At 35.5% G+C, this 18,809-nt stretch overlaps 1 protein-coding gene across 5 annotated transcripts in view; it reads right to left on the bottom strand.

Annotated features, from left to right (window-relative positions):
• Positions 1-1,582: 1,582 nt before the first annotated feature.
• Positions 1,583-18,809, bottom strand: part of CCDC57 (coiled-coil domain containing 57) — a 294,880-nt gene continuing 277,653 nt past the window's right edge. For 4 of the 5 annotated variants that reach the window (XM_051995295.1, XM_051995298.1, XM_051995296.1 and 1 more), the window contains one exon: positions 1,583-3,348. In XM_051995295.1, the coding sequence (XP_051851255.1) occupies positions 3,143-3,348 (206 nt within the window). In that variant the 3' untranslated portion in view covers positions 1,583-3,142. The remainder of the gene's footprint in view (positions 3,349-18,809) is intronic. The other variant, XM_051995297.1, reaches the window with a different exon arrangement.

The following is an 18,809-nucleotide window of genomic DNA, read 5'->3' as shown; positions in this document are numbered from 1 at the left end:
AGGTTTTTTTCCTAATCCCTCATAGTTCTTTGTTCTAGATTCCAAGTTGTCAAAATCTTGGTTTCACTAGAGTAGTAGTTAGTAAGATCTTACTGTTTTGGTTTCCTCTCATCCCTCTCCCCTTCCTTTGTAGATGAATTTGTAAATATCAGAAAAGAAAAAGAGCTATATAAGAACTTAATGCTTGAAAGGTGGTGCAACACTGAGTTCAGAAAAGGCTGATTTGTGGTATTTTTCTCTAGTCTCTCCAGTTGTTCCTTGAATGGCCTTTATTTTATCTCCTCTCAATTTCAGGAAACTTTCATTTTCTATCTATCTGTCTAGAGGTCACTAAAAATCTGAACTTTTAAAATCTGGTCTCCCTTTTCCTTTCCTAATTTTAGAGGCAATGTCATTTGCAGCTCCCCTCAGGAGATGACATTATTTTTAGTAAGCCTTGTTACCCTTTGGGGCAAAAAATGTGACTTTTGGAGTTCAGTCTGCTTAGTTTCTTGAAGACAGGAATGTAGTGCTCTTCATAACTCCCTGAAGTGCCACATACCCTATTTTCCTGAATAAAGGATGTTTTGAAATGATCAGACATAAAGCCAAGTGTATAAATTCTAAATCTATCCCTATTTCTTCTGGCCACTTCAAATTTAGCTGCAGCAAACTACTGATATGTTGGATTACAGGAAGGCAAAGATATTTTCAAATCTCTCTAAAGTTTCCACTCTGATTAATCATTATATAGCAAGCAGTTATATGGACTGGTAACACCACTAATATTTATAGCATCTTGCAGAAGTAGACTGAGGTTCCTTTATATTCTGGAGAGAAGGTTAGGGAGCTACTTGTCTACTTTAGTGTGTGAGCTACATTTTCTAGGAAAGAAAACTGACAGTAAAATGATAAATGTTAACTCAAAGCTCTTAGGAAAATCTAGCTGCTCAAGTCAAATCCAATAACCATTTGGTACATATTCTATATATGGTAGTCTGTAGTATACAAAAATGAAATTATAATCTTTTAAGGGGATTATCTGGTGAGTGAGATAATAAAAATTTCAATAATACAAGGACCCAGGAGAAATAAAACAATATAGTTAGAGATCCTGGAAGGAAGAATAATTTAAAGTTGGTAGGAGGGAGCTTAAGATCTGGAAAGGTTTTATGTCGAAGGTAGGGCTTGAATTGTATCTTAAGGAAAGGAAAGGTTGATCCAGCAAGTAGAGAATGTGGGAGGAGGCCATTTCAGCTTGAGAGACCATAAAGCTACAGCATCTTGTACAGAATGTGGGTGGTACAATGAGTACCTTTGCACTGACTAAATTAAACTAGTATTCTGCTAAGAGTAGGGAAAGGTTGAGACTTCTAGAAAAAGGATAAAATAGAAATTGGGGGAAGAGGAGGGGCATTTGAGTACAGATCAGGGCCAGTGCTGACCTTGAGAACTGGCTGTTTTTGTAACAGTGGCATTGGGAATGCATGTGAATTCCAAGTGATTCAGTGGTAGGACCCTTGTAACAGATGTGTTGCTGGTGAAAGGAACCTTTTGCTTGCAAGGGAAGAGGCAGGAAACAACATATGCATTAGTAGCAGAATAGATTTTAAATGTTTTCTTTTTATTATGAACTTAGCAATCATCAACATAAACATTTCAACATAAAAGGACAATTGCATAACTGTAAATTTACAAGGTAGTGACATACTTGACCTATGTGTCCCCTTCTTTTTTCTTCTTAGTATTTTAAGTATTTTGTTGATTTTTTTTGGCATCTCTATCACTACTCCCTAAGTCAGCCCTTCCCCCCTCCCAATTCTACTCCTCATCCCCTAACAGATAATTATAATCAAGCAAATCAAATCAACAATGTGAAAATATCATATTCTGAAATTCCAATCTATCAACTTTTTGCCAAGAGCAATGTTTAGACACTTTATCCTGTCTCTAGATCCCAAGGCTACTCATATTGGCCCTAAATGGGGGGGGGGGGAACCCAACACTTAAGTTAGTGCCATAAAGTGGATAAGAAGCTGGTGAGAAGAGAATGACACAGGTGCCAGGCTGCATTTGGTTCCTGCTTTACAAGGGAAATACTAATAAGATCTAAGATAGGTCTTTGGAAATTCAAAACCTATATAGTAAGACTGTGCCATGGAAAGAAATAAGTAGATATGTCCACAGCCTGCAGCACACTGAAATGATCCTTATTATTTAGAAATAACTCTATCATGACCCATTTCTAGATGTTGGCAATAAGGCTCAGCTCATGCCTAAGAGTAGAAATGTTTGTTCCTGCCTCTTGAAATGTAGGGCCTCAAAGCATGAAAGAACTCCGACCTTCTTCGGTGAGAAATTCAGTTTGAATTCAGTTTGAATTCAGTCTGTCCTCATTTAAGAAGAAGCATCGGTGGCATTAGCAAAAGAATGGCAGGGGATAATTTTGGATTGACATGAAAATGTTTGATTTTCTAGTGTCATATTATTTGGTAGGTTTCTTTATCAAAATGTCCCAAGAAAGTATGGAAGACCCTTGAAAGTGTAGGATCCAAAGGATATAGCCCTCTTCCTCTTGAAAGGTTGGCACTGAGAAGCTCTATCAAAATAATGGTTAAACCCTGTGAGGGGAAAATATGTGAGAAACACTTCTACAACAGATAGACATCCTCTCCCTACTCTCTTGCCAGGTTTAAAAAAAAAAAAAAAAAAGGAAAAATACCCATCACATACATAGGAATGCAGATGGAGCTAGCTGAGCACTGTCCTAGAAATAGATGAGTAACCACTGGATGAGTCTGATAATAGAGAACCAAGACCTAGTGAAACAGTAGGTCACTGTTGCTACTGTTACCCAGGAAAGTAAGAGATTTTCATGAGACTATTGAATTTTCATTCATAGTATAAGTATTTATATGACAGCCTACAACCTACCATAAAAACTAATATAAAAGCTAAGATGTTTGTTAATTGTAATTAACTATGTAGGCAGCACCAAAAAATCCATCTGCAACAGAATGGGTAATAGAAGTTTCTACTCTGAATCTAGGAACCCACTTTTTTTCTGCCTTGCTCCTCCATCAACCACACCAACAACAGAGTTGGAGACTCCAGTTCTAGATTCTGTCACTGGAGAGAGGAGCTGGGCACTGTCATATTAAGGTTAGTCTTTCACATTATAGTTCCTGATTTTTGATGATTTCTGGGTAATTTTCAGTTTTGCAGGATGAGGCTTGGAGAGCTTGGTGGATTTGGGTCTTGGCTGGACCTCCAACTTCATCCCTTCAATGGTAAAAGCTCTGGGAGTCCCTAATGTATCCTTGTTCAGTTCTTGCAGGCTGTCAGCTGCTTTGGGTGCTGGAAGCTCTACTATGTAAAGAGAAAGAAAAAAAAAAAGTTTTGTTAAGATTAAAGATTAAATAAATTAAAATTTTTAAAAGTCTTAAAAATTAAGATGAAAAAGACGTGATTAAACATAGATAAGATAATTGATAATAAACATAGATAAGAAAATATTATCTCTGGATATTGGTTTAAAATTATTTTCCTTCTTCCTTCACTAGCAGGATCTCTTAAAACTCCTGAGTTTTTTTAACTGGAGCCAGAACAAGCTAGAGAGTCTACAGAAGCAGCTGTTGCAACTGTCTTGCACAACAACTTTAGCTACTGTGTCCTGTCCTCAGTGTCCTGGGGGACAGGAGGTCCTTGTGAACATGTGCTCTTTAAATGCTTTCCTGATCCAGCCTTAGCCCTATAGTCTCCACTGGGGCACTCAGGACACTTGGACCTAGAGAAACACAAGTTCTTGTCATGACTGTTTCACAACATGAAATAGAAATCTGACATTTTGGTCCTGTTCTAAGTCAAAAGAAAGAGAAATGTGCACTTTTGTGGTTAATAGTTTACCTGAAGTTTCACCTCTCAGGCAGCTTTTCACTAGTTCTCAAGAGTCAATGAGTTAAGCATTTGTTAAATAGCTACTATGTACCAGGCATTCCGCTAAGGACACAGAGTCCAAAGATAGACCTTGCCTTCAAGGAGCCCATAATCTACTGGCACTATCAGCTAATATGTATGCTGTCAAAATGCATTCTAGTATCTCACAGTGGCCATTAAACTCCTATTGGATGAATAACAGCTAAGTCAATAATAAACAAGAATAAAAAAAGCTGGATCCAACTATCTATAACTATGAGAAAATTCAAACATTGCATGAGGAGAAGTTTACTGTTTGAATCAGTCCTACTTCACGTGGTTTAGCTCAAGCTGGAGAGCTGGAAAAAAGAAAATGCTGGAAAACTATAATTGGAAAACTAACCAATTCTTCTTTAACTACTTTATCATTTTCCCTTTGTCTTTTATATGCAAGTAAGAGAATCCTATGGTGATTGAGAAAATCAAGACATTGGGCTGCTTGCAAAACTAATCCATCCCTGTGTCTTAAAACAGGACTGTACACAGACCACTCCAGAGAAAGAGGGTTTTTTCCCCCTCAGAAATTTCCAGTAATCTCTATCATCTTTCTTAACATCGTGTTAGCCTTTTACTTCTAAGATGATGCTTCTGACCCAGGATCACTACATGCAATACAGGTGGTTAAAAACATTTTGAGGGGTGTTATTGATCTATATATCCCTCTATTGTTCTTTACCAGTGATATGCATTCAAGACAATGGACTGTATTCAGAGGTGAAGTTTATGGCTATGACTCAAAGCAAAAACCAACTGACCCATGTGGAAACTGAACCTATGACCTCTACCTGAGCATGACCTATTTAAAAAAAACTGAGCTAACCAGACACAAAGTTAAAAACAGCCAACTGGAAAAGACCCAGGGCACAATCTGAGCAACAGGAAATTGATGATTGAGGTAAAACACATAATGAGCAAGTTGGCCAACCTGTTGATTTATCTATACTGCTTCAATCCCTAAAGTTCAAAATGAATTATCTATCAGCTACGTAATAATACATAGGACAATAAAGATCTCATGATTTAACCTCTAGAAAATTTTAATATTTGGTGCTCTTGTTTAACATTCCTACTCCCAACCAAACCCATATATTCACTGTATTCACACAAGCAAGCAGAAGTCTTGAAACTTAAGATCTACAGATATAGGGGCTTATCCATGACAATGATTCTATCCAAATCACCATTTTATAGAAGACATTGACTCTACCTAGTCATTTAAAAGAGAATGGAAAAAACGGACAAAGTATAAACTTAAGGGGGGGCAAAAAACTCTTGATGAGAAGACTTTCCAGTATTTCTGATGAAAAAAACAGAGCTGAGTAGGAATTCTGAAATGTGAGCACCAGAGTCCTATTCTAGAATTATTCTAGTCCTATTGTAGAAAAATCTACAAGATAAATTTATTTGAACAAATGGAAGTGAAATAACAAAGTGTTAATGGGGAGAAGAGACAGGGTCCTTTCAGAACTTTAATGTCTTTAAAAGGGATTGATGCAATTAAGAAAAAGAGGGCTTGGGAGTGACTCGATTCTATTCTGAGCGTGTTAGGAAGGGAAGAAAGTAAGATTAAATGGTTACATTAGTGTAGAAAGGAGGAAGAAGGGATGGGATTTACTATTTTTCATAATTGAAATGTGTGAGAAAAAGTATACAAATGTGGAAGATATGGGAGAAGTGGGTTTCAAATGAACTTCATTTTCATCTGCAACAGACAAAGAAGGGTTAAATATACACACTTTTGCACATGCGTGCACACACACAAGAATTCAGTGTAAAAATTCATGAAGCTCAACATAAAAATAGATGGGAATGGGGAGAAATGTTAAGAGGGAAGATAATGTCATAGAGGGAATATTTGAAAGCATAATTTACTTCTTGATATTGTGTGGAATAGAGAGATAAGGTGAAGAACTTACAGGAATGTGTGAATTCTTTTTCTGTATTTTATTTTCATTATTTCTGTGTTTCTCCTATGACCTATTTACTTGAGCCTTGGCCAGCTATAACTTAACCTGAACTGATGACATTTATCAGTATTTGACATTTATCGATATTTAGTCTATTAGCTTGAGCACTGTCTGTTTAATTATCTGAAGCCTGAAGGACTGATTTTCTATTTCCTAGAAATCAGGTGATTTCAGGGGAAACGGAAACCTTCCATTCCAATCTTTCTAGATAGCAACAATCAGTTAGATGCCTCCCCTCTCCCCCCTTCTAATGCTCTCTTACATGTGATGTAATCTCTTGTATAAAAGCTGTGTATCTTTACTACTTCTTTAGCCCTCCTACCATGAGCTTTCTCTTTCCCTTATTTCGTGATGGGATGACTCATCCTCTGGAGGTTTAATAAACAACCTTTCTCCTTTCCATTTTGAGTGATCTCTGAGTAGTCATTTTGGGTAAGGGTCTTCTACATTCCACACAATATCAAAGGGGTAGTGAAACGAAAAACAAAAGCAGAAAAAGAAGAAAAAAACAAAGACCTGGAAACTAAAGGGCATTCATCAATCAGGGAATGTCTGAGTAAATCTAATGGAATATTATTGTAAGAAATGAAAAAAAAGATGATTTCAGAAAGTCATGGTTAGGATTAAATAATACTTTATGAAGTGAGCAGAAACAGAAGAACAATTTATACAATGACAATAACAATGTAAACAAAAAAATCCTGGAAAGTCTTAAGAAATTTGGTCAGAGCAATGATCAACCATATCTCCAGAAAGGCTATAATAAAGCATGTTTCTCATTTTATAGAGAGGTGATAGATGCATGATATGGAAGGAGTCACATATTTTTGAACATGGTCATTATACAGATAAATTTTGTTTAACTGTACTTATATGTTATAAGGATTCTTTTTTCCCTCTGTTTTTAATTGGGAAAGGAAGGAAAAAGGGAGAGAGGGGTAGCAATTACAATGCAAGAAAGGGGGGGAAATAGAAGTCATAGAACATTTTAGAAATATGCATAGAAGAGTTCAGATAATAATTCAAAAGCAGGCAAAGCCAAGCAAGGCAGCTTTGGAAGTAAAATGCTGTATTTATTATATAGTATGCTTTTAATAAAGGAAATTGATAGAGAATATAGATTCACAATTGCATATATAATTTTACTTTTGTTTCTGTTTTATATATATATACCCACTTTTTTGTATTTTTAAGTTCAGGATAAAAAAAAATTATAGCCAATTTAAAAAAACTGAAGAGGTTGGATTTTTTAAAAAAGAAGAAAAGTGTGTCAGGATAGCTGTGATAAAATCACAGGTTAGAGGAGACTAGAATTTTGGGCCTCAGGGAATAGGGACTCCTAGATCTCCCAAAATGAAGAGGCTGAGGAAACTTAGCAGGGGAGCCTCAAGAATTGGATGATAGTGGAAAGGAAAAGACTTCAAAGGGTGAGGAAAATTCTCAAAAGTAACATAGGGAATACAAGAGAAAAGCTTATATAACAAAAGATAAGAGAAGGTCTGAATGAAGACCCATTCCACAAACAGATAAACCACTAGAGAGGATAATGAAGAATAAAGGAAATGATTGAATCAAAGGGCATATTACTGTAGAAAAAATATAATTTATGGTTTCTTGTCTTTTTATGGTTATCCCAGTATGTTATAATACTTGGAGTCTGAAAGTCTTTCTCAATTCTCAGTTCTCAAAAACATATTGTTGCAGCTTCAGCTTATTTAGTCACCTTATCTCCTTTCATATACTTGGAAAAATGGTATTGAGTTCCTCGCCAACTTTTTCTAGAGTAAATAAATTCAGTTCCTTTGGCCTTCTTTCAATGAATTTATTAAATAAACATTTCAAATCAGCTTTTTGCTTTTTTCTTGCTCCCCTACAAGTTCTCTCATGCTTCTGTTGCATGCCCCTAGCATGGACAGTCCTGGAGTAAAGAGCTGATCAATGTTGACCATAAGGATAGGATTACTGGACAGTTCCTGAAAAGACACTTACTTGCTTTTGGAACAACTCCTGCCATGCTCATGCAAAGACAGTTTTACTCTAAATTATTGCTGTAATGTTTTCATTTCTCCTCCGCAAAGTAGGCTATTTTCTCCTTAGTTTTGCTCAACTGTATCCTCATATATAACAGGAGGCAGGAACTCTAAGTTCTAGTCTTAGCTTCGGCAATGATTTATGTGATATTAAGTGAATTACTTAAACTCTATTTAACTTTCTGCTAGAAGCAAGGAAAAGGAGTTGTGATGAAAAATCTAACACTGAGACAGCATAGTGGAGGCACAAAGAAGAATGTATCCATGGAAGAGAAAGTAGCAGTTTGATTGAGAGAAGAGAGTTAAAAAAAAGTAACATGAGATAAGGCTAATAAGTAGGATCATGCCATATTGCAGAAGATCTAGATCTAGGCAAAGGTGTCTAAACTCTAATTGGAGGACGTTTGGGAACATGACCAATTATACATAGGGAAGATTAATTTGACAGTGGTATAAAAGATGAATTGTGATGAAGTGAGGAGTGGACAATGTAGACTGAGAAAAATTGTTAGAAGGTTATTTCAGTATTCCAGGCAAATGTTTCTAGGCCTGTACTCAGATGGAAGTGGAAATAGAGAGTATGGAGTTTTTGTTAAGAATTGATGAAATATATAATAACCGGAATGAATATCATAATATTGAGGAGGCCCAGTTAAATCTTCTGTCCAGTTGAGACTATATTCTGTAGTGAACCAGCCCAATCTAGCAGTAGAATAATTTGTCTATCATGGATATTAATGGCATGCTCCACAGTAAACTTCATCAGGATTCTCTGAAGAAAGAACATAGAGACTTTGCTGTTTGGGAGTTGAGAGTTCCCTTAACCATATATGGCTCCCCACCTGACTACTATTATATCTATTCTTCATAGCAGACCGTTTTGGGGGAGAATTTTGTACTTTTTTTTTTTTTTTTTTGGCTATACCAGTTAAGTAAATGCCTTAAGAACTGAATCAACTGGTTGATTGTTTATGGAAAACACAATGGTGTGGGCTCAGGACCTATAAAATGTTAGGAGAATTACCTATAGACTATATATCCTATATACCCATAGAACTTGTAGCAGTAGCTACAAGTAGCAGTTACCTCTTTGGGAATCCAACTTGCCAGTATGAATTGGGTCAAGATGAGGGGAGGTATATATAGGATCATAGTATGATAGATTTAGAGCAGTAAGAGATTTAAGAGCCCATTGAGTTCAGGTGAGGAAACTAAAGCACTGAGAAGTTGAGTTACTTATCTAGTATCATAAAGCCAGTAGTTGATGGAGGGCTGCAATTTAGATCTCCTGATTCCATCTCAAAGTTCTGTCATTCTCCTAGTCAGCCAGGCTTACAACCTGTGTCATCTTGGATTCTTCACCCTTACTCATCCTACATAACTAATTCACTGTTAAATCTTGTCATTTCTACTGTCCCAACATCTCTTGTATATGGCCTCTATCTCTCTACTCACACAGCCACAATTCCAGATTGGGTCCTCATTATCTCTCACCTGGGTTACTGAAACAATTTTCTAACCAGGCTTCTTGCTTCAAGTCTTTCACTACTCCACTTTATTACTAAGGTAATTTTTCTAAAAGGTAGGTCTGACAATATCACCTTCCTGTTCAATAAGTTCCAGAGTGACTCTTTACTATCTCTAGGAAACAAAGTCCCCTGACATAAATACCTGGTCACTACCTCTTTTTCCATTTTATTTCTTCCATGTATGTTTGACATTTTATTTCCTGTGTCTATGCCTTTGCCTTGGCTCACTTTCATTCCTACAATCTTTATCCCTTCATCTTTGCTTCTTAGAGTTTTCATGGTTTCCTTCAAAATTAATCTCAGGCCCCACCATCTTCTGGAAGCCTTTCCTAGTTCCCCTAAATTGCTAAGATTCCCTTTATCTACCCTATGTTATCCATCATATATATTATATGTACATAGTCATCTGCCCTCTCCCCCATTAGAATGTGAATTCTTTGATAATACAAAGAAGGGCTCTTCTTTGATTCTTAGTGCTTAGCACAGTATCTAACACATAGTAGACACTTGATAAATATATTTTTATTATCCACTATACCATCCACAAACAATGTGTTAGTAAAAAGGAATAAATTTTAAATGATGGAATTTCAGATAGTCTGGAAGGTTGCTTGCTAACTGGTGCTATTTAATTGTTGCAGTCATGTCTGACTCTGTGGCTCCATTTGTGGTTTTTTTGGCAAAGATACTGGAGTGGTTTACCTTTTCCTTCTTTAGCTCATTTTACAGACATGGAACTAAGGCAAACAGGGATCTGGGACTTGACTAGGGTCACACAGCTAATAATGATCTGAAGCTGGATTTGAACTCAGATCTTTTTGACTCCAGGCATAGCACTTTATCCACTGTATTACTTGTTTGCCCTTATTGAAGGTTGTTTAGGAATATGTTTTCGATTAAGAAGTCTTTCTGTGGCTTTCAGATCACTCAGTTCTGCTTACATCTGTTTTTCTTCTCTTACAACTAAAGTGTACACACTTTTCTTACCATCAGAGTTTAGCACTTAATTGTTCCTGTAATTGTTTCGTGCATATTGGTATTGTCTCCCTTGCCATGACATGCCAATTTCTTAGCCACTCATTTAACAAATATTTGTTGTGTAAACTACTATACCAAGTACAAAGTGATTAAGACATGACCTCTATTCATAATGAGATACACATGTAATAGAGGGGATAAAGGTATCTCTCTCTGTAGCCATATTTGTATAAATATATTCCCTATACTTCTGTGCTCTGAAGAGAACAAAACTGGGGAAGAACAGATTCACTCTATTAAGTACATGGAGAAGGTCCATGGTGAAAATGATATAACTGTGAGGACATTGAGGGACAGATTTTTAAGATATCTAAAGGAAGAGAAAATAGCAAAAGCATAGGAAGAGGGGAGATAAAAAAGGGAAGTCTTGGTCTTTCTTTCTACCAAAAAAAATAATCAAAAAAGCTTTAACTACTGTCAAGTCTTTCCCAACTAAAAGCCAGAAATTTTTATGAGAATAATTTATTACCCATTGAGAGCATCTTAGCTGATACTATTAGAAAGTAAAATGATTTTCCAAGTGATTTTCCATAGTGGACCACATTTTTTTCATCATTAAACTGACTAAAAGATGTATAAAGAATGAAAGATTTCACTATATTGGTTGAAATGAAAAAAAAAAGTTTTTTTTATTAGTTATAGCAAAATGATGCTTTAAAGGCTTTTTTATGACAAGGTGTTCCCTACAAATATGTTAAAATGTTTTTTTTAATTCTATTATTTTATTTTATTCAATTATTTATTAAACAGTACCAATAACTATATACAAAGAATAATAAAAATAGGAAAATAGGATTGTGTACGAAGCTGAAAATCTATTATGAACAGCTTACTTTTCTTTTTAAACATATAATTCAGCATGCTATCTCCAAAACTCTTCTGCTTAACTGTTTTCTATGAAAGTCTATTCTCTTTTCTTTTATATATTAAAAAAATACTTCAATGATCCTCTTTGCTTACTTTTCTTTCTTTCTCTTTTTTTAATTTCAGTAACCTCATTGCTAGTCCTTTCCTTGCTCCCCATTCCCCATCTTCCAGACTGAAGAAAAGAAAAATAAAACTCTTGTATTAGATATGCATAGTCAAACAAGGCAAATCCCCATATTGCTCATATCCAGGAATGTATGTCTTATTCTGAACTTTGAGGTTATCCTTCTCTGTCAGGAGGTAGATGAAGTATTTCATTTTTGGTCCTTTGTATTCACATTGATCAAGAGTACTTAAATCTTTCAAAGTCGTTTATCTTTATTATTATTCTGTGAATTGTTCTTTGAGTTCTGCTTACTTTATTTCTACATCAGTTTATACAGATTTTCCTGGGTGTGTCTGAAAAATGTCCCTTTAATCATTTCTTATAGTATAATAATATTTCATCATATTCATATAATCATTATATTAGAACTCCTAACTTTTCAGTTATTTGCTACTAAAAAAAAAAAAAAAAAAGACACTCCTACATATACATATTTTGTCCATGGCACAGCTATTTTTCTCTCTGATCTTCTGGTGGGCACAGACCTAGTAGTGTTATTGCTGAGTTAGAAGGAATATAAAGGCTAATGACTTTTGGCATAGAATTCCAAATTGTTTTCCAGAGTTCCCTGACAAATCCACAGACCAAACACCAGCATGTTAATGTGACTTATTTTCCCACAACTCCTCCAATAAATGTAATTTTTCTTTTTTTTTTTTTTGTCATTTTTGCCAATCTGATGGATATGAGGTAGAAACTCAAAATTGTTTAAATTTGCATTTTTCTTAGTAATTTGGAATATTTTTATATAATTGTTAGATTTGTTCCTTTGAGAACTACCTGTTCATGGCTTTTGATCATTTATCTTTTTGGCGACTGGATAATATTCTTATATATTTGAACCAATTTCCTATTATCTTGAATATAGTTCCCTTTTCAGAAGTTTGCTGCAAAGATTTTTTTTTCTAGCATGTTTCCTTTCAATTTTAACTATTGTGGTTTTAGTTGTGCAATAACTTTTCAATTTTATGTAATCAAAATTATCCATTTTACTTTCTGTTGTATTCACTATCCTGTTTGGCCATGAATACTCCTCTCTAAACAGTTATATGTTTTCTTCCTTGCTCCTCTAATTTGCTTATGATTTGATCTTTTATATTTAGATCATATATCTATTTGGAGTTTATCTCAGTATCTGTGGTGAGATTTTGGTCTAAATACAATTTCTGCAAGACTGTTTTTGTTATGCCAGCAATTTTTGTTGAATAATAAGTTTTTGCCCTAGAAATATCTCACCTGGATTGCCTTTGAAAAATTGTAAAATTCTCTTAATGACTCCAAACTTTCCCCTGAATCAAAGGCCCTTCTCTTTTTAATATCAAAATTCCTCTGCTGTATGTCTTTGCATGGGACACTACTTTCTGAATAAATAAAAATAATAATTATCCAGAGAACAATGGAAAGCTGCATGGTGGTATGACTAGGCTGCAACACATTACAGAAAAGTATGAAAAAAAAGAATATAATCAAAGCAATTTATAGAGGATTTTAGTAAATGTGGTGATAAAGTTTATAGCTGAGCCTAGTTACCTTGAGAAACTCCTCCTGCAATCAAGGAAAAACACCAGATGAAGCAATGATCAATCAAAACAAAAAGGAAGTACCAGCAACCACCTCCATAAAGTAATATCTGCCATGGAGGAGGCTAAGCTACTTTTTCCTAAAATGATATTGAAATGGTCCTCAAGATTTAATTGACTCAGGGGACTAGCCAGGGTTCTGGTTATTGACATAGTTTCTGGTGGCCGAAGTACAAAAGTTAGATAGACCATGAAGAAGTCAACATTGATTTAGGAAACTGGGCTGGAGTCAGGAAGACTCATCTTTCTGAGTTCAAATCTGGCTGTAGACACTAACTATTTGTGTGACTTGTGTCACTTAACCCTGTGTTGCCTCAGTTTCCTTATCTGTCAAGTGGAGAACGAAGTGGCAAAGCACTTCAATATCTTTGTCAAGAAAATTCCAAATAGAGTTATGAAGAATTGGACATGATTGAAAAAATGACTGAACAACAAAGAGTTAACATAGGCAAAGAATTCTTGCTCAAATGAATCAATGTTGTGTTCTTGCTGATTATTTTTTCCATGATATGGTTAAGCTTTTATTAGCTATTAGATGATCTCTGAATATCTCCTTTTGTTCTAATTTCAATCCTGAATCACCAAACTGGCCTAAATCAGGCCCAGCCCATAACACACTCTGGAATTGTAGCAGTTTAACCACAACAGCATCTAGACTACAGAGGACATAAATGCAGGCCCCAGGAACTCCATTCAAGAGTGCAAGAGAGAACAGAAGCTTGTTCCAGCACAAAGTATCAATCCAGAAACTTTCACTGGCAACATCAGTAAACAGAAGAAAATTCCAAATACCGTGAAAAGAATGCCATGGATTAAAAGAAGTTCAAGACATAAACCTAGAAGATGTTTATGTAAGTCCAAGTCCAAGTTCAGAAAAAGAAAGGCTTGGCTCTAAGGATTCTAAGATGGATGGAATAAGTAAAGCAAGAGACAAAAGGTGAAATTAATGTTTTAGAGGAAAAAAACACATACCCCTTCTGCTCTCTTTTACAGATCAATATTTCATTGCTTCCATAATGTACAATATGTTTACTCATTCCCAATTTACCCATTTATTTTCAGTTCTTCATTGAAATAAAATTAATACTATAAATATTTTTATAAATATGGGTCCTTTCCCTTATCTTCTGATTTCTCTAGTGCATCAAACTAGTAGTGGTATTTCTGTTTTAAAGGGTATGAACACTTAGTGACTTTTGGGAGATCCAGTTCCAAATTGCTCTCCAGAATGGCTGAATCATTTCAACAAACAGTACTTTAGAGTGCCTGTTTTCTTATTTTCCTCTTATTTCCTTATTATTTTCCTTTTTTTTTTTTTTTTTTTGGTCATTTTTTGCCAATTTGATGGGCATAAGGAATAAGTTGTTAATTTACTATTAGTGATTTGGGGTATTTTGTCCTATGGTTCCTTTCAACATAATATAGTTTTGTTGTTTATCCCTTAATATTTTTTGAATATTTTGACTTTGTCAGAAAGCATGATTATAACTCCAGGATTTTTTTTTTAATTATTCATCTGATGCCCTTTTTTTTTCCTGCATTGTGATGTTAAAGTTTTCTGTTCTGTGTTCATTTGGAAACTATGATTCTTGCTCTGTCTTCAAAATCAGCATATTTTCCTTGCATAGTAAGCATATTTTCTTTTCTTTTTTACTTTTCTTCTTCTATATTATCCTTAATTTCTGTAATTTGCATTCCCAAACTATTGTTTTGTTCTTTTTTGCTTCTTTTGGTGAGATTTGCCATCACAGAGCACATTTTTCTATTCTGTTCTTTACTTTTGCTGTGTAGGCTATCCATTCTGTATTCAAAATTCTCATTTCTCTTTTTAACCACCCAGGAGAGCAATGAGCTGTAGTTCCATGTTCTTCTTACATTCGATGGGATCTTCTGTCTTGTCAAGTGTTGAATCATTTTATTTTCTTTTGCAATATTATTCATAGATGTCTGAACTTATTTTCTAGATCTGAGATTGAATTTCCTTCTGTTGCTAACATTTTTCCTGTTGATTTATCTGCTTATATTCCAGGTCTTTTGAGTTTTCTGCTTAAAATCTTTGGTAATTTCACCTCTTTCCCTCCCCCTAATTTTCCCCTTTCATTTTCAACTCTGTCCTTTCTGATGATGGTTTCATTGAATACTAGATCTTAAAGTGCCTCAGCTTCCTTCCTTGCTGGGCAATTCATAATTCAGCAGCCTGTGTCTCTATTCCAGGTTACTTTTGGATTATCAGAACTGGGCCTTGTTGGATATCATGCCCTTTCCCTAATGTTTAGTGAAATACTACACAGTCCTCTCCATGCATGACTTGTTCTGTTCTTTAGTTCTCTGACCCAACACCAGTAGTTCAGAGAACTATTACACTGGTACTGTAGGGTTGTTTGCCTCAGGATTGGCACTTTGGAGCTTGGCCCTGCTGGTGCAACAAGGTTATGTGCACTGGCATTGGTTCTGAGTTTTGCAGTGCTAATGCTACAGGGTTACAGCCCCTAGTGTAAACTTTTGCTTCTGAAGGGCTAAAACCATGGTGGCTGTCTGTCATAGCCAAGTCAAACTTCTGCAGCCTGGAACCAGGGTTTCCATGACACTGAAAAGAAAAATGAAGGATTTGGGTGTAGAGATGCTATAAGCCTATGTGTTAGGTCCTTGGATGTGCTAGCACAGCCTTGTTATCAATACTGTAAGAGGTGGGGGAATGGTGCTGAGTGAGTTTAGAGTCAGTGAGACTCTGTTCTTGGTGGGGTTTTTTAAAAATCTTTTTGATTCTGGGTATTCTAGACTATGGAGATAGCTGAAGTTGCTTTATCTTTGTTGAACTTCTGTTTTGGAAAGGTTTGAGTAATTGCAGGGATTGCAGATCCCTCTTGGATGGAGTTGCTATATTTTTTCAAATGGGTGTTGATAGCTTCCATTTTTACTTTAACTAACTAACTGCCTATGACCATTTTTCTACTGGAAAGTTAGCTATTGTTTTTATATACAATACGATTGAACCTTTGATCTCATTAGAGTTCTCCCAGGTGAGGAAACTTTAAGTCTCTCAAAGTAAGGTCAATATATTTTCTGCAACTTAGAGTATTAGCTAGAGGGTATTGAGAGGTTAAATGATTTTCTGGGAGACAAAGCAAGATGGAAAGCATTAAGTATTAAGAAGATTTATAGCCAAGTTCTTCCTCAAACTCCTCCAGGAAGATCTAGAAAGTGTACCAGATCAAATTCTGGTGAGAAAATACAAGAAAAAAAAATCATAGTGAGTTATTTTCCCAACTGAGGTTGGCAGTGCCTGGAGACTAGGTCTGGCCAGAAGTACACCATTTGTGAAGCATTTCAGTTTGGGGAGAAGTTGTACAAGAGCAAGGGGAAGCCCAAGACCTATGTTGGGAACTATAATGTTGGGTGGGAAATGGTAACAAGTGCCAACTAATTGCTGTTTCTCCCTGCTGGTTCCAGAGAAAAGGCAGACTGAAGAGGGAACCTATACCCAGGAGTATTGTATCAGATAAGAAGAGAGATTATGAACACAAGTCCAGAAACAAGCTGCAGGAGCATGGTTTGGACTACAGGTGAAGAGCAGGATCTCAGTTCCAGGTTGTAGACTAATATGAAGACTATAAAGGAATAACTAAGATAGGCAAGTGCTCAACACATACTAAATGCTTAACAAATGTTTACTTGGATTGGATAGGCTGATAATGGCTGAATCCTGCACCAATGTATTGTTAGTCAGATCCAAACCCTGGTCAGGAACACGCAAAACTCAAACTAAAGTGAGAGGTGGAGGGGCAGAAAGATTTTGCCCAGAATCAGGTCACTTTGGGAGCACTGAAAAATGACAGGTCTCCATTCTGGGCTGTCCCTGAAATTCTAGAAAACATAACATTCAATATCCCAAGAAAATGTTAACAGGAACAGCAGAACTAGACCTAATATCAAGTCTGAAGTCAGGAAAGAAAATGAATCTCACCATAAAAGGGTATTCTGGAGAGAGAGATGCTTAAGACACAAACCAAGAAAGAGAGAATAACTCAAAAACACTTACAAGTAAAGCCTCAAAGAAAAAACAAGAATGGTTTGCTGATGCAGTTGCCAAAAGGCAGGTCCTGGAGTCAGGTAGACTGAGCCTTATTTTAACCTCAGCTACTTTCTAGTGGTGTGACTCTCACTTAACTTCTGCCTCAGTTTTCTTAACTGTAAAATGGAGATAGTACCTATTTCCCAAGTACTATAGTACCTACTTCCCAAAGTTCTTGTGAGGATCAAATGAGATAATAATTATAAAATACTTAGCATAGTGCCTGGCATATAGGCACTTAATAAGTCCTTGTTTTCTTCCCCCTTTCCCTATCCATAATTATAAAATATCTCTTTTCCTGATCCTCTAAATTTATTTATGACATATATCCTTTGGTAACTTGGTCCTGAAACTATTTGGAGTTTATTGTGCTATATAGTATGAGTTCCTAGTCAAACCTATTTTTTTTACCAGACAGCTGGCAGAATTTCACAGTAATTTTTTTCAAAACACTAAATTCTTAGCCCAATACCTATGAGTTTTCAAATACTATACTACTATATTCATTTGCTTCTGGATCTTGGGTATCTAATCTAATTCACTAATCAATTTTACTATTTTTTTTAACCATTATCAAAACTACAAATAGTTTTGATAATTATTGCTTTGTAGTATGAATTAAGATCGACTATTGTTGGTTACCCCTCCTTACCCTTTCTTCCCCATTCTTTTCCTTTGAGATATTTTATTTTTCTAGATAAATTTGATTACTATTTTATCTAGTTTTGTAAAGCAATTCTCTGGTAGTTTTTTTGGTATGGAATTGAAGTAAATTCATTTATATGGTATTGCCATTTCTATTATATAAACACATAGCCAAAACATAATCAATTAATATTTCTACAATTATTTCCATTTCAATTCCAATCATTTCAACAAAGTGCTTTATAATTGTGTTCAACTAATTCCTTGTGTATTTTAATAAATGGGTCCTCAGATATTTTATATATTTTATAGTTTTGAATAAAATTTCTCCTCTTATCTCTTCTTTCTGGTTTTGTTGGTAATATACAGAGGGAGTGGGGCAGGTAGGTAGCTCAGGGGATAGAACACTTGCCCTGAAGTCAGGAGGACCTGAATTCAAATGTGATCTCAGACACTTAACACTTCTTAGCTGTATCCCTGGGCAAGTCACTTAACTCCAATTGCCTCAGAAAAAAAAAAAAGGCAGAAAAACAAATATGGGGGGGGGGGGGGTGTTGATACTGTTTTGCTGAAGTAATTGTTTCAGTTATTTCAATGAAATGTTTAATCTCTGGAGTCTTCTAAGATTAGAGACAGCCAGATGGCAGAAGATTAGCAAGTCTGGAGTCTGGAAGAACTCAGTTTAAAATTCAACCTCAGTTCAAATCTGGCTGCAGACATGTGTTACTCTGGGCAAGTCATATAACTTCTCAATTTCCTTAACTATAAGTTGAGATAATAACAGCATCTATCTTGCAAGTTGTGAGGTGGGTGAGATAATGTTTGTAAAGTGCTTATCATAGGAACTGGTATATATAAGATTGGTGCTATATAAAAGTTTATTCCTTTCCATTCCCCCTTCTCTACCATGGAATCAAAAAACCCTATTAATTTTTGTTATTTATTTATTTTTTGCTTAAGA

This window comes from Antechinus flavipes, chromosome 4 (genome assembly GCF_016432865.1).
Source record: "Antechinus flavipes isolate AdamAnt ecotype Samford, QLD, Australia chromosome 4, AdamAnt_v2, whole genome shotgun sequence".
Taxonomy (NCBI): Eukaryota; Metazoa; Chordata; class Mammalia; order Dasyuromorphia; family Dasyuridae; genus Antechinus; species Antechinus flavipes.
The sequence above is the reverse complement of the archived record's forward strand: the minus strand, read 5'-3'. Positions and strand labels throughout refer to the sequence as shown.